The sequence below is a fragment of the Pelobates fuscus genome, chromosome 4, assembly GCF_036172605.1.
Source record: "Pelobates fuscus isolate aPelFus1 chromosome 4, aPelFus1.pri, whole genome shotgun sequence".
Lineage (NCBI taxonomy): Eukaryota > Metazoa > Chordata > Amphibia > Anura > Pelobatidae > Pelobates > Pelobates fuscus.
Window position 1 is genome coordinate 234,145,891 of NC_086320.1, and position 15,359 is coordinate 234,161,249.

At 41.1% G+C, this 15,359-nt stretch overlaps 1 protein-coding gene across 4 annotated transcripts in view; it reads left to right on the plus strand.

Annotated features, from left to right (window-relative positions):
- Positions 1-15,359, plus strand: part of TRIO (trio Rho guanine nucleotide exchange factor) — a 297,012-nt gene that overhangs the window by 250,515 nt on the left and 31,138 nt on the right. For 3 of the 4 annotated variants that reach the window (XM_063451950.1, XM_063451954.1, XM_063451953.1), the window contains exons 35-42: positions 3,757-4,046; positions 4,225-4,395; positions 7,693-7,788; positions 8,303-8,451; positions 8,944-9,010; positions 10,294-10,397; positions 10,913-10,982; positions 11,857-11,946. In XM_063451950.1, the coding sequence (XP_063308020.1) occupies positions 3,757-4,046; positions 4,225-4,395; positions 7,693-7,788; positions 8,303-8,451; positions 8,944-9,010; positions 10,294-10,397; positions 10,913-10,982; positions 11,857-11,946 (1,037 nt within the window). Of the gene's footprint in view, positions 1-3,756; positions 4,047-4,224; positions 4,396-6,570; positions 6,681-7,692; positions 7,789-8,302; positions 8,452-8,943; positions 9,011-10,293; positions 10,398-10,912; positions 10,983-11,856; positions 11,947-15,359 lie in introns of those variants that run through there. The other variant, XM_063451955.1, reaches the window with a different exon arrangement.

The following is a 15,359-nucleotide window of genomic DNA, read 5'->3' on the forward strand; positions in this document are numbered from 1 at the left end:
TATAATTTTTTTTCAATATGGAACATGGGTGTGGATTCAGAATCCTGGCAACTAGTTTGCAACTAGAGTTAAGAGGCGTCACTGTTTTAAACTGTCCTTGATTATTTTTTTTTTATTTATTTTTTATTTTTTTTACATTTAAAGTAATATTTTAAGCATAAGCAGTGGGGTCATAGCACGTTTGGAAGTGTATCATATAACACTGGAATAATCCAGGGTGCTTGAGATACACAATATGGGGTTGATAAAGAAGTAATTGTAGAGAGAGATGTCATCTTAATGTTCTGCATCTCCCATGACTTGATTCACATAAAAACATCTAAGCTATGGCATTTTAGTTGAGCGTTCCTTTAGAGAATAATGCTTTTAGATAATCACAATACAGGGTTTTAAAGGGAAAGGTCAGGGTAACCTTAACCTCCTTCGTAATGTTATTGTGGTTTATCCAGTCAAAAATAAAAAAAATAAAAAATTCTTTCTGCATGTTGGTTGCAATCCAGGAAAAAAATTAGATTCCCATTTTGCAGACTGTTGTAGTAGTTATAATGCCAGTAGGCAATGGACAAACTGTGTCTGAGCAGCTTAAGTCCACAAGGCACTGGAAACTGCCTCCTTGCTTGCCATATTGATGATGCAGAATTTAAACTTTTGCAATTTAAAAATTCACTTCATCCATATTTGGTTTGTCGTGTTGGGCTGGGTGTCCATTGATGATCCAAATTGCATCTCCATTAAATATGTTAAACCATAGCAATATAGAAAGGCGACTATTTTTACGTTTTTTTTTTTTTGTTCTGTTTTCTTTCTACAAGAATTTTGGTGTATTTTATTCATTTATTGGTAATTGTTCAGCAGAAGTTTGAATTTCCTAGTTTTACTGGGACTTTCTTGTGCATTATCAGCAAAGCACATTGCAGACACATCATATTACGTTTTGTTATTAATACACCAGTTCATATTAATGATTTACAGGGAATATGATCTGTTGCTCACGTGTGGGATTTTAGTGAGAGAATTGTAATTAGAAAACTCAGTAATCCAGCGTGCAGAACTTTGAGTAATGTTGGACTAGTCAGGAGCAGTGTCTTAGTAAACTGCATAATAAAATCATTCATATGAGCCGTTCATATGTATATTTATAATTCTGTGTTTGTCATATATGTGGGCATTAATATTATTACTGTTACTGTTGTGTGTTTAACCCCTTAAGGACCAAACTTCTGGAATAAAAGGGAATCATGACATGTCAGGCACGTCATGTGTCCTTAAGGGGTTAACACATTCACATTTGTAGATGAGACTCAACTGAATTGATGAAATGTAGGATTGTCAGAATTCATTCATAGGACGCAGGATATCATAATGGAAGTTGCATTATTTGTATTTAAAACCTAATGGTGCTCACCACACTATTCCCCCATATTCTCGGGTGCACCAGACACCCAAGCACTCCAACGGCTATCTTAATCTAGGCCCACCCCGGTATACGAAGGCTCTAGCCCATCACGACTGAGCCACAAAGCTAGATCGCCACTAAACCCAAACACCTATACTTAAAACACAATGCTGCTATCACAGCACACAAAGAGGGCTACTCTCACTAGGCGACACACTCAAATGCTGTGGCGACCTGTCTGCTGGAATACTGGCCCAGTGGAACCTAATGCCCTCAGTAGCCCGCGCTCTGGGATAATTAACTTTCTTTAGTAGAATACATTGCATCACCTCCTATGTCTACCGAACACCCTGCACCCCGCCACACAGACCGGCCATATACTCATAAATTGTGCCTCAGTGGTATACCGAATCTTTACCCTTAACGCCACATGATAGGGCTAGGAATGCACCCCCGAAACGCACTGTGAACAAACTAAATCCAACCTACCTAAGAGACACGACTGATAGCCAGCTCACATACACATCGGAACACCCACCTCAAAACCACGATACGCTTAAATTAAGGTCAGTGTGGACTAACAATAGGACATAGCTAAGCACCTTACAAACACACCACATATTCTAGCGACTGTAGGCCTAGACTGTTTTTTCTTGTTCTGCAATGTATTAATTTTAACAAAAAAATGTGCAGTAATGTCATGTGCCATTCATCTGTATATTCATGTCTTAAACTGTTTGCCCAAGCTGTTGTGGCACGGCGAGCCTGATTGTCATATTCATGCACAATTAAAATAAAGAATTAAAAAAAAAAAATCATGGTGAAACTGCTATCTCTAAGATGACGGCTGATTTTCTAGTCTACATCTGCAAATAGGGCATGTTCCCAAATTTCTACTGCTGAGGACAGAACAGTGACTGTCTAACTTTGTCTAACATGTTTGTATATAATATATACAGGGGAAATTCCACTAGCCATTGGTTAGTGAAAATTATAGTCCTGGTGAGTAGAACTTCAGTGTTCCATGTATCCACCAGGCTTCAATCCGTAACAAGGCACTGTGCATGTGCAATGCAGAATATTGGTTACTCCTGTAATGATATATATTATGTAATGCAGGGCTTGATAACATTTCTTTGAATCTAGGAGCCAGCTAAAAAAAAAAGTTAGGATCCAGGTTTTTTTTAATTTATTTTTTTAACTTACAAAGCATTATTTTTTAACATAATTACAAATTTTAAAGGGACACTCTAGTAACTAGAACCACAGCTTAATGCAGTTGTTCTGGTGTCTATAGCTTGTCCCTGTAGGCTTTTCAGACAAAAAGAAGTGTTTACATTGCGGTCTAACACATCCAGTGGCAGTCACTCAGGCGATGCAGCACCTACATTCAGGATCTCCCATGCACTGCATTGAAGGCGCTGCTGTAATCTTCATGCTCTGCTCCCTTGCTTGCTGTTTAGTGATGCGGGGGCCGGATTGACATCAAATCCCACCTCCCGGCATCACAGCAGGGAGCAGAAAAGAGCAGGTAGATGACCGTTCCCTCTCCTCCATTCTCCCTCTGCTGAACATCTTAAGATGTTATGAATACTTATGGTTGTGTGTGTGTGTATACACATGTGTTTTATAAATTAAATTATGTATTAAATAGTTCACTGCCATTTGCAGAGTCAAGTTTAGCATTAGTATTAAGAGTTATTCCCTAAACTCTGTATTTTAGCCAAATCCTAATGGCAAACGGAGGTTATGATTGATAATATAGGCACCAAAACAATGTTGTCGGGGTTTAGGTGTATAGATCATTTCTCTGCAGTCTCACTGCCCTTTAGCAGTTAAATTGCTTTGTCTATGCAACCATAGTCATACCTCCCTGTATGTGACTTACATAGTCTTCCTACACACGTCCTGTAAAAAGGGGTCTAAACTTTAAACTTCCTTTATTGCATAATCAGTTACAGAGCAGGAGATAAAAAACATATGAAGTGAGTTTAAGACCTGATGGAAATTTTTTTTTTTACACCCAGGCAGTGTAAGTCACAGTCAGGGAAGGTATGGCTAAACGTAAGCAAAAGTGACTTTTGAATTGAACAGTAAGACTGCATGGGCACAATCATTATGTTGGGATGCCTGTAGTATGCATTTAAATACTAAATGGTGTGATTATTGTGGGGTTGAAAAAATGTTTTTAAAATTTGATTTATTTAATTGCCATGTAGATTTAATTCTCTAAAATTTGGATTTTGTTGAATTAACCCTGTTAAGATTTAAGTAGGTTGAGGTTAGAAGATGAGTGGAAGATTTCCCAATTTAAGCTATTTTAATGATGTTCTGTTAACCAATCATTTTCTCTTTAACAGACTCCCTTTCAGTCTCCAGCAATGATGCCAGTCCGCCAGCTTCAGTGACTTCACTTCAACCACATATGATTGGTGCACAGAGTTCTCCTGGACCCAAGCGTCCTGGAAATACTTTAAGGAAATGGCTTACAAGTCCTGTGAGGAGACTTAGCAGTGGAAAAGCAGATGGACATGTGAAAAAATTGGCTCACAAGCACAAAAAGAGAGAGGTGCGCAAGAATGCAGACTCTGGCTCACAAAAGGATTCCGATGACAGTGCTGCAACACCCCAAGACGAAACTATTGAAGAGGTCAGTAACTGGCATGATATTTTCATCCTAATTACACAAACTCATCACTATGACTATTCCCTAATGTACAACAATTGAAAATAAAGCAATATCTTTGTCCCATTTTATCAACTGTTAATGATAACATTTAAGAATTGAAGCACAACTGAAGAAACACATTTTTTATTTATTTTCTTAGCGAGTACGGAACGAAGGTCTCAGCAGTGGTACGCTTTCTAAGTCCTCATCGTCCGGCATGCAGAGCTGCGGAGAAGAGGAAGGTGAGGAAGGACCAGATGCCGTTCCATTGCCACCTCCAATGGCTATTCAGCAACACAGCCTTCTTCAGCCTGACTCCCAGGATGACAAGGTAATATCCATGGTGGGAATAGTGGCTAGATTTGGAGGACAGTCAAACTCCTACACTTAGTTTTATCATCTGTAAAATCTCTACTGTACCTGGACTTCTGTATTCAACTGATTTTTAACATCTACCAGTTAATATCACAAAAAGCTGCTTCTGAAACTAAATGCAAAATATAATAAGTAGGTAGTAGGATCAGGGAGCAGCGCCTGTGAAGGAATTCCCACGCTCAGAGCGATATGGAGGAGGGAAGGAAAAAGACACGGATATAGTTTACTATATTGAGATCTTAGGTGATGGTAAATGAAGGGAAAGGAATTGCACTTACAATTTTCTGGAGCCTATATTCAGCTCCAGATATGTGCGCCTGGACGGTACAATCCCTGCCTATGGATATGTAGATGGTCCTTGGATGTCCTCAAAAAGGGGGTCTCCAGTGGTGGTAGGGTATATATCCTTTCCAATGGCAGTAGACTGGTATTCGAATAATTGGTGATATATAAAAAGAATAAAAACACAAAATAGTGCTCTCTGGATAATACAAAATAAAATTATAAAAAAAATTGAGGTATACTCACAAGTGCAGAGCAAATAGGATTTTGCTCAATATATGTAGGCGTTGGTGGTATGATCCCCACCAAGGATATCACTCCTCGAGTCCTCCAGTGGGGGTGTTGGAGAGAGTAAAAGGAATTATATTATAAAATAAAATAGAATAAAAAGGATAGGCTTGGAGACTCCAATAGCATAAATGAGCTTTCTTTATTGGAGATAAAAAAAAAAAAATAGTAACCTAAAACAGCTTTAAATACACTAACGCGTTTCTCCTGCAAAGAGGCTTTATCGTAGGCGGGGATTGTACTGTCCAGGCGCACATATCTGGAGCGGAGTATAGGCTCCAGAAAATTGTAAGTGCAATTCCTTCCCCTTCATTTACCATCACCTAAGATCTCAATATACTACACTATATCCGTGTCTTTTTCCTTCCCTCCACCATATCGCTCTGAGCGTGGGAATTCCTTCACAGGCGCTGCTCCCTGATCCGACTACCTACATCCATCGTACCACCAGAAAAGAAGAGACTCTGTTTTTTGGGAAGTTTCAGCAGCCACATACTACAATTGCAAGTACTGATATTCCACCTACCCCTCCATTCAAAATATAATAAGCAATATTTTTTTGTTAATTCCCAGCTTTTGCAGGTTTTTTTCCCTCGAAGTCTAAGTGGTAAATTATAAGTTGCACCATGGTCATTTAGAATAAAATTACACCTCTTCAAGCTTAACTATTCTGATTGCAAAACATATGGTATCAGACTAGTGTGAAAGTGTTTACATACTGCAAATGCGTTTGGTAATATAGCAGTAATTAGTCGTAAAAGTTTTTAATTTACTTATTGTACAGTATATTTTTCAAGATAAGATTGGTGTAGTAACAAGCTAAACTTGCATTAAAATAGATCAGAGACACTAAATTTCCACACAATTTCCCACGGTGGTTTAGGGTCCGCCCACGCTCCTCCCCCGGTGACGTCAGCCGGCGGGGGAGACCGATTGCGCATGCGCGGCCACCGGCGGGATGAGAACTCATGCACAGCAATGCCGCGCACGCGCATTGGACCTCCACCATCAATGCTTTCCTATGGGGGTTTTAGCAACGCTGGAGGTCCTCACATAGACCAGACACTAGAGGAGGAGTTAACCCTGCGATGTAAATATTGCAGTTTATGAAAACTGCAATATTTACATTTGCAGGGTTAAGGGTAATGGGAGTTGGCACCCAGACCACTCCAATGGGCAGAAGTGGTCTGGGTGCCTGGAGTGTCCCTTTAAGATTGGTGAAAAAAAATGGTTGCAAGAGAAATTGTTTATTGGGAATGCTTGTGTTTCAAATTACTACAATAGTGAAGTTGGTTGGCGCCTATACGGTAGTATATAGGACTTGTCATACCATGTGCACATATTTTCACAAGGTTCTTTGGCTTTTTTGCTATATTTTTATTTATTTTTTTATTTATATTTGTTTTAGCTGTATAGCCTGTATATTTTTGTATACTTTGCTACAGTTATTTTACAGTTACAGTGACTTTATTGTTGCACTAATTTTGCTTTCTTCTTTTTTTTTTTTTTTTTTTCTTTTTTTTTTATATTTGTGTGAATGTTTATCCTCATGTTTTGGCAGCATTATGTTGATTTGTGTTCTGTCTCTGTTTTGGCTCAATTTCCATACCTATCCATATAAACTCAGTTACATATTCTTACCCCAATCCCTTTGTTTTTATGTAAATAATACTTTCCATCAATCTGATATATGTATGTATATATGTGTATGTATATTATAATTATACTAAACAAAAGGGAAAATTATCATACAAAGGTTCTTTATTGACTAGTTTGTTGTTTTTTGGGCGTAAATGTATAAACAGCATACTGTATTGCATGAAGTATGTCTGTGCGTGTGATATAGTTACCATGAAATAGAATCTGTAGTACACCCTCTTCTGGTTTCCAGTTACTTAATGACATGTGATCCACATACCACATGTTTTGTGATGACTGTAACTTGAAATGAATGCCCCTTAACCCTGCATCCTCTACTTGTCAAATCCCATTACCTCCTTTTTTAACCATGGTTGGCATTCTATAGAGTATGATGCCAGAAATCTACTCTACTCTGCATATACCTGTGGGCAAAATGGATGGCAGAAAGAATGGTGAGCTACATCCCGCATAACCCTGCAAGAAATATAACTCTTAAGCATGCATTCAGTATAGGGTAGTACAGTGGTCATTTTATAATATTAATGTAATGTCCACATAACTATGTATGCCAGTGTATGTGCTTGTAACATCTCCTGTAATTGTTTACACACACTGGAAACATTTAAATGGCTAAATAACATAATTACAACAGCTTTAGGATTCACCAAATTATCCTCTGAATAACCGTTCCACCTATTTAAGTGTAACAAATCATGTTAATTGATTTTTATTGATTGTTTGGTTTGGTCTGTACAAAATGTAACACGTTCACTTTACAGTTATGCAAGCAAACAGTCTATCTTAAATGATCTAAAGTACCTGTACATGTTTTGTGTTTGGACTTTCTTGTGTAAAGTCTAGCTTGTTTTCTGGTGTTCTAAATGTATTCTGTATGAAATTACTTTGTTCACCGTTTTTTTTTTTTTTATTTATTTTATTTATTTATTTATTTTTTCCTCCTAAGAATGGTTGGTGGAAAAGAGTATACAGAATGGTATACTCATTCTATATCTATATTCACTGCATATCATTAATATTGCAGACATCATCTCGATTACTGGTACGTCCAACCAGTTCAGAGACTCCTAGCGCTGCAGAGCTTGTCAGTGCTATTGAAGAACTTGTAAAGAGCAAAATGGTAAGTACCATAATATAATATAGTAATCCTATTTCCAAAATTTCATCTGGTGAGAGTAATATACAGACAACATGCCTGTGTGCTTTATTGGGTTATTTCTGATTACTATAAGATAATCCGGCAGCCGAGCGGTTTGAGTTTAGACTGTAAGTAAGCACTCACTGTCAATAAAATGGAGCATCTCACTGAGCATCTCACTGACAACAAGTTTCCCATTAAAAGACTGTTTACAAATGAAAATTAAACTGTTATACATTATGGAATATACAGTACAGTTAGATTATTATCATAGATGTAAAGTGACCAGCAGAATTTTGAATTGGCAACACAGTGGTTTCCATCTAGTGAGCATAACATAGGTGTTAAATACAAATAACAGTTTTGAAGCTTGACCTGCATGTTAATCCGTTCGTCTCCTATGGTTGCTAACTAGAGTTACTACTTTCTGTTATCCCCAGGTATACATATTATAAAAACATTTGCAGGGTAAAAATGAAGTTTGTTTCCTTTTCAGGCTCTGGAGGATCGCCCAAGCTCACTTCAAGTAGACCAAGGCGATAGCAGCAGTCCATCATTTAATCCTTCGGACACATCTTTACTCTCCTCTTCTTCTCCGATTGATGAGATGGAAGAAAAGAAGTCAAGCTCTTTAAAGAGACGACAGTAAGAGTCATGATAACTCTGCATTAAACATTTTTTATTGTATTTATTTACTTTATCAAATTACGATTTCAAAATGATATATTTATTTTTTTCTGATGCAGCACTGCAACAGGTATTTGTATAGTTTATTAAAAATGTATAGCTCCTTAAAGTTATGACGCATGCATTGCTGACCTTTTGAGTAAGTGACTTTTGTAATTGCATAAGTTACCAAAAGTATGCAATGATATTGATGCACAGGAGGGACTAATGCACCTGTAACTATGCAATGCAGTCCAGGGAGGTTCAATCTGGTTCCATTATCCAGCACCATGTATTATGAACTAAGTTTTGATAGCTCTTGAAAGACAGAGAGTTACTTTAAATACAGTTTTATAAAGTAGAAAACAAAATATCAATAAAATATAGAAATAGAAAATGATTCAATGTGTCATAAACTTAGCCTTTTTATGTGTTTTAAATAAGCTAATCTGCTCAATTTTTGTTTTGTAGTTACGTATTACAGGAATTGGTAGAAACTGAGCGGGATTATGTGCGAGATCTTGGTTATGTGGTTGAGGTAAGTTTGTTGCATGTATTTTTTCTTTGTTTACTTTTAGTGCTTCGGTGTTTATGTACCTGTGTGTTGGAAGTGCCGGTGTTAACATTGATGTTAACATAAACGGTGTTAATATAAACAGTGTTAACATAAAATAGAAATAAAAAAGTACTAGGAATTACCGCTGTAAAACAAGTCTGCCCTATTTTCACTGAAAGGCTATTAATGGCTGTGAAGAACGTAAAGTGCTAGAAGCAGTTTCTTCAAAATCATCATGGGGACATGGAAATGATCACAGGGACTGTGTGCCCCTCTTCTTGAAAAACTACAACTTAATTTTATTTTATGCTTACCTTTGTGTTGTCATTACACAGAGCCCTACGGGGATCTCCCCTATAAAAATTAAAAATATTGCTATAGGTACTAAATGGTTACTTTTTTAACGTTGTTATAGTAAAAATTATCACAAATATTGAACTGGGGTCCTTTAAACTAAGTGCACTATTTTAATAGTGTTATTTTTAGTATTTAGAAGATATGTACCAAATATAATATTTATCATCTGGCACACAATTAGAAACATTTTGTAATATAGTAAGCTTTTCTTTTACAACACAATTTTTTACTTTCAGTAACAAGTTGTAAATTAAGGTATAAGTACAACTGGTTTTAAGTCATAACATGCTAACGTCTGACAACTTTATATTGATGTGTCAAAGTCCAAGTCACATATTTCCATATGTAACGACGTGTGAAATATAGGCAGAATATTTTGACAAAACAGTGGTCACACTGGAATTACAGTCTCAAAACATTCTGTTTTATATGATTCTGTATCGTGATATGCCAAGTGTTCATGACAGCTCCGGATGAAACACAAACTCTAATGCCTCGTTTCCACTGAGCGGATCGGTTCGGTATGGTTCGCTATTTTGAGTGTTTCCATTATGAAAGTGGCCCATACAACCGTACCGTACCATTCAGGGTCCTGCTTCAGATGTAGGGCCATAGGAAATGGAACGGTTCGGTTAGGGCGCAGCTACTATACAATCCATTGATTGGTAGACAGGAAGAGCATTTTTTCGAAACCTCGCATGGCCCCTGAAGGTCTGACTTGCAGTGGAAACGCTCACCAGAATAGGCTGGACCATTCTAAACCTTCCAAACTGTACCGGCCCTAACCGATCCGCTCAGTGGAAACGAGGCATTAAAGGACCTTATCTGTGTTGTGGGTATTTTGTTAATACACAGAGAAATGCACCAGTTACATCCAAAAGTTATATATTGAATACTTGTTTTTAAAGGGATATATGGCACTCATGAAGGAGGATGGTGTTCCAGATGATATGAAAGGAAAAGATAAGATTGTTTTTGGCAACATTCATCAGATTTATGACTGGCACAGAGAGTATGTATACTTCAACTTATGCACTTTGTAGTGTTATCCTTCATCAGAATGATCATTCACATGCTAATCGGAGCAAAATGAAATATGTTTGGGAAGAAACACTGTATTTCTGATGGGAAATAGTTTGAGCTGAATTTGTCTATATTTTATACATCTTAATCCACAGAAGAATGTAGAATTGCATCAAATATGTTTGAATATTACTGTCATAGTAAAATCTTTACTTCCATTGGCATTCTTGTAACTGTTATATGTGGCTTTGCTGCCAAATATTGGCTAACAAAGACAGGACTCTCCTTGTTTACAGATTATATATTTTCTGAAAAAGCTGGTTTACACCGTATTACGGCAGCCTTTTGTATGTATATACATGTTTTTCCAGATTCTGGTTGGAGGTACATGATTTTAATATATATAGATGAATTGTGTTAAAGTGTATGTTTAAATTTGTGATTGCACAACTGGAGCATATTACTTTTGTGTTCATGTATATAATGCATTGTGTTCATCCCCAGCTTCTTTTTGGGAGAATTGGAAAGGTGCCTAGATGAGCCAGAAAGACTGGCCTCACTATTTGTGAAACATGTAAGTGTTAAAAGCTGGCAGTGTGTGTTTGTGTAACTTCAAAGCACATGATTCCTTGAAATAATTGATATTGTATGCAAACATGAATTCCAACTTTTAGTACCACTTGCTGGTAACCCATATTATAAATATGAGAATATCTAGGTAATGATAAAATAGTTTATAAGTTAGTAATAAAATAGTCTTGGAAGTCTTTTTTTTCACAAAGGGAGTGCTTACTCCCAAACTTCCTTAAGCTGGAAGGACCGTCTCAATTTGACACGGTTTGCACATACGGTCCTGTTTTTTTTGTTGTTTAGTTTTTCCTGTGTCTGGGTACTATAGTTAAATATGTGCAATATTAAATGCCCTCAAGTTGACAAAACCATTTCAGAACATTTCTGTCATTAAGTCTTGTAAGTTATAATTGATCAATGCATCACGTTTACACTACTGTGGCTTAAAGAAACACCCAAGACCTTGTTGATTACAATTGCCCTGGTGCAATTTCAGAGTAAGAAGAGTTTTAAAACGTACCTGGTCTCCAAGGTGCTTGTGCTGCAGGAAACTTCTTGCCTGAGCTAAGCACAGCACAGTACAGGACCATGCTCTTTGGCTGAGAGCCCTCAGCTGGGAATTCGGCTCTTCATTTTAAATTTCACTGAAGGTTGAGAAAGTAATACTGGAATGTGTGCTGTATATTGTACCCATTTTTGTATTATTTTTATGGGGGGGTAGCAGGGTTGTTTGATTTGTCTTTATTTTTTTAACTTTTAATCATTTTGCCATGTATTTGTTTTATCACAACTTTGATTTCTAGATTTCTTCTTAAGGCAGATTTCCTTTGTACAAAGTTTATATTACCTCTATATATGTTTTTTGTTCTATTTAACAGGAGAGACGGTTGCACATGTACATAGTTTACTGCCAAAATAAACCAAAGTCTGAACATATTGTTTCCGAATATATTGATACCTATTTTGAGGTATGTAAAAGCCACTCTGAAAGAATAAATAAAAATGTCAATCAACTTGATTTGTGAGATGCTCAGCATCTAGCAAAAATATCTTTGACAAAAGTAATTTTATTTATACCATTAGTCTGAAGAAACGTTATTTTCATGCAGCTGCTTCTAATCTAGTGTTCTTAGTGTCCCGACAAACACCTTGAAGTGGCAGCGATGATGTTGTACATTGCATTTAGGTTTGTTCAAGTCAAACAATACGAAACAGTTTTTAAAATGTATGGTGATTGACTTCAAGTACTTAATTACTGTATAATAAGTGATCTTCAATCACCCAAGCATTAGAAGATCTCCGTAATAAAAAGATCACAATGTATCCTTCCATTGTGTTTAAAAAATACATTACCCATTTAAAAACAGAGGTTTACATAGTATATCAGGGGTCAGCAACCTATGGCGCGTGTGCCATGTTTGGCACTCGAGGTGCCTTTGCACGGCACTCAAGGTTGCCAGAGCCAAACAGAAGTCCTAGTGGGAATTCATATATCTGCTAGTGCAAACCGAGCAGTGATTGCAGGTGGTGAGGGACAAGCAACCCTACACATACACACATTGTGACACATCATCCACACAGAATTCCACAAGCACTCCCCATTCATAGGTATCATACACAATACCACAAACTACTCATGAATATATACAAAATAACAGCCCACATACACACAAATACAAAACGGAAACGTAACTTCAACTCCCATAAATAAAACAAGCAAAATACAGCAACATGCACAACTCAAAAAAAAAAAATAGAACCAGCACTAGCCCCCCTCCCAGCCCTTCATGTGTCCCACTAGCCCCCCTCCCAGCCCTTCATGTGTCTCACTAGCCCCCCTCCAGCCCTTCATGTGTCTCACTAGCCCTCCCCCAGCCCTTCATGTGTCTCACTAGCCCTCCCCCAGCCCTTCATGTGTCTCACTAGCCCTCCCCCAGCCCTTCATGTGTCTCACTAGCCCTCCCCCAGCCCTTCATGTGTCTCACTAGCCCTCCCCCAGCCCTTCATGTGTCTCACTAGCCCTCCCCCAGCCCTTCATGTGTCTCACTAGCCCTCCCCCAGCCCTTCATGTGTCTCACTAGCCCTCCCCCAGCCCTTCATGTGTCTCACTAGCCCTCCCCCAGCCCTTCATGTGTCTCACTAGCCCTCCTCCCAGCCCTTCATGTGTCTCACTAGCCCTCCTCCCAGCCCTTCATGTGTCTCACTAGCCCTCCTCCCAGCCCTTTATGTGTCTCACTAGCCCCCCTCCCAGCCCTTCATGTGTCCCTGTACCCCCTCCAGCCCTTCATGTGTCCCTATAGCCCCCAGCCCTTCATGTGTCCCTATACCCCCCTCCAGCCCTTCATGTGTCCCTGTACCCCACTCAAGCCCTTCATGTGTCTCTATAGCCCTCTCCCCAGTTCCCATGTGTCCCTATAGCCCCCTCTCCAGCCCTTCATGTGTCCCTATAGCCCCCCAGCCCTTCATGTGTCCCTATAGCCCCCCCAGTCCTCCATGTGTCCCTATAGCGCTCTCCCCAGCCCCCATGTGTCCCTATAGCGCTCTCCCCAGCCCCCATGTGTCCCTATAGCGCTCTCCCCAGCCCCCATGTGTCCCTATAGCGCTCTCCCAGCCCCCATGTGTCCCTATAGCGCTCTCCCAGTCCCCATGTGTCCCTATAGCGCTCTCCCCAGCCCCCATGTGTCCCTATAGCACTCTCCCCAACCCCCATGTGTCCCTATAGCGCTCTCCCCAGCCCCCATGTGTCCCTATAGCGCTCTCCCCAGCCCCCATGTGTCCCTATAGCCCTCTCCACAGCCTCCATGTGTCCCTTTAGCCCTCTCCCCAGCCCCCATGTGTCCCTATAGCCCCCTCCCCAGCCCCCATGTGTCCCTATAGCCCCCTCCCCATTCCCCATGTGGCTGGGGAGGGGGCTATAGGGACAATTAGCCCCCATGTGTCCCTATAGCCCCCTCCTTTTAACCACCATGTGTCCCTTTTTAGCTCCTTTCCCAGCTCCCATGTGTCCCTCCAGCCCCCATATGTCCTATTATAGCTCCCTCCCTCCCCAACCCCCATGGGTCCCTATAGCCTCCAAGGGTCTCTATAGCCTCCATGTGTCCCATTATAGCCCCTTTCACAGCTCACATGTGTCCATATAGCCTCCTCCCCAGACCCTATGTGTCCCATTATAGCCTCCTCCCCAGACCCCATGTGTCCCATTATAGCCTCCTCCCCAGACCCCATGTGTCCCATTATAGCCGCCTCCCCAGACCCCATGTGTCCCATTATAGCCGCCTCCCCAGACCCCATGTGTCCCATTATAGCCTCCTCCCCAGACCCCATGTGTCCCATTATAGCCTCCTCCCCAGACCCCATGTGTCCCATTATAGCCTCCTCCCCAGACCTCATGTGTCCCATTATAGCCCCCTCCCCAGACCCCATGTGTCCCATTATAGCCCCCTACCCAGACCCATGTGTCCCATTATAGCCCCCTCACCAGCCCCCACGTGTCCCATCATAGCCCCCTCACCAGCCCCCACGTGTCCCATCATAGCCCTCGCCAGTCCCCACGTGTCCCATCATAGCCCTCGCCAGTCCCCACGTGTCCCATTATAGCCCTCGCCAGTCCCCACGTGTCCCATTATAGCCCTCGCCAGTCCCCACGTGTCCCATTATAGCCCTCGCCAGTCCCCACGTGTCCCATTATAGCCCTCGCCAGTCCCCACGTGTCCCATTATAGCCCTCGCCAGTCCCCACGTGTCCCATTATAGCCCTCGCCAGTCCCCACGTGTCCCATTATAGCCCTCGCCAGTCCCCACGTGTCCCATTATAGCCCTCGCCAGTCCCCACGTGTCCCATTATAGCCCTCGCCAGTCCCCACGTGTCCCATTATAGCCCTCGCCAGTCCCCACGTGTCCCATTATAGCCCTCGCCAGTCCCCACGTGTCCCATTATAGCCCTCGCCAGCCCCCACGTGTCCCATTATAGCCCCCTCGCCAGCCCCCACGTGTCCCATTATAGCCCCCTCGCCAGCCCCCACGTGTCCCATTATAGCCCCCTCGCCAGCCCCCACGTGTCCCATTATAGCCCCCTCGCCAGCCCCCACGTGTCCCATTATAGCCCCCTCGCCAGCCCCCACGTGTCCCATTATAGCCCCTCACCAGCCCCCACGTGTCCCATCATAGCCCCCTCACCAGCCCCCACGTGTCCCATCATAGCCCTCGCCAGTCCCCACGTGTCCCATCATAGCCCTCGCCAGTCCCCACGTGTCCCATTATAGCCCTCGCCAGTCCCCACGTGTCCCATTATAGCCCTCGCCAGTCCCCACGTGTCCCATTATAGCCCTCGCCAGTCCCCACGTGTCCCATTATAGCCCTCGCCAGTCCCCACGTGTCCCATT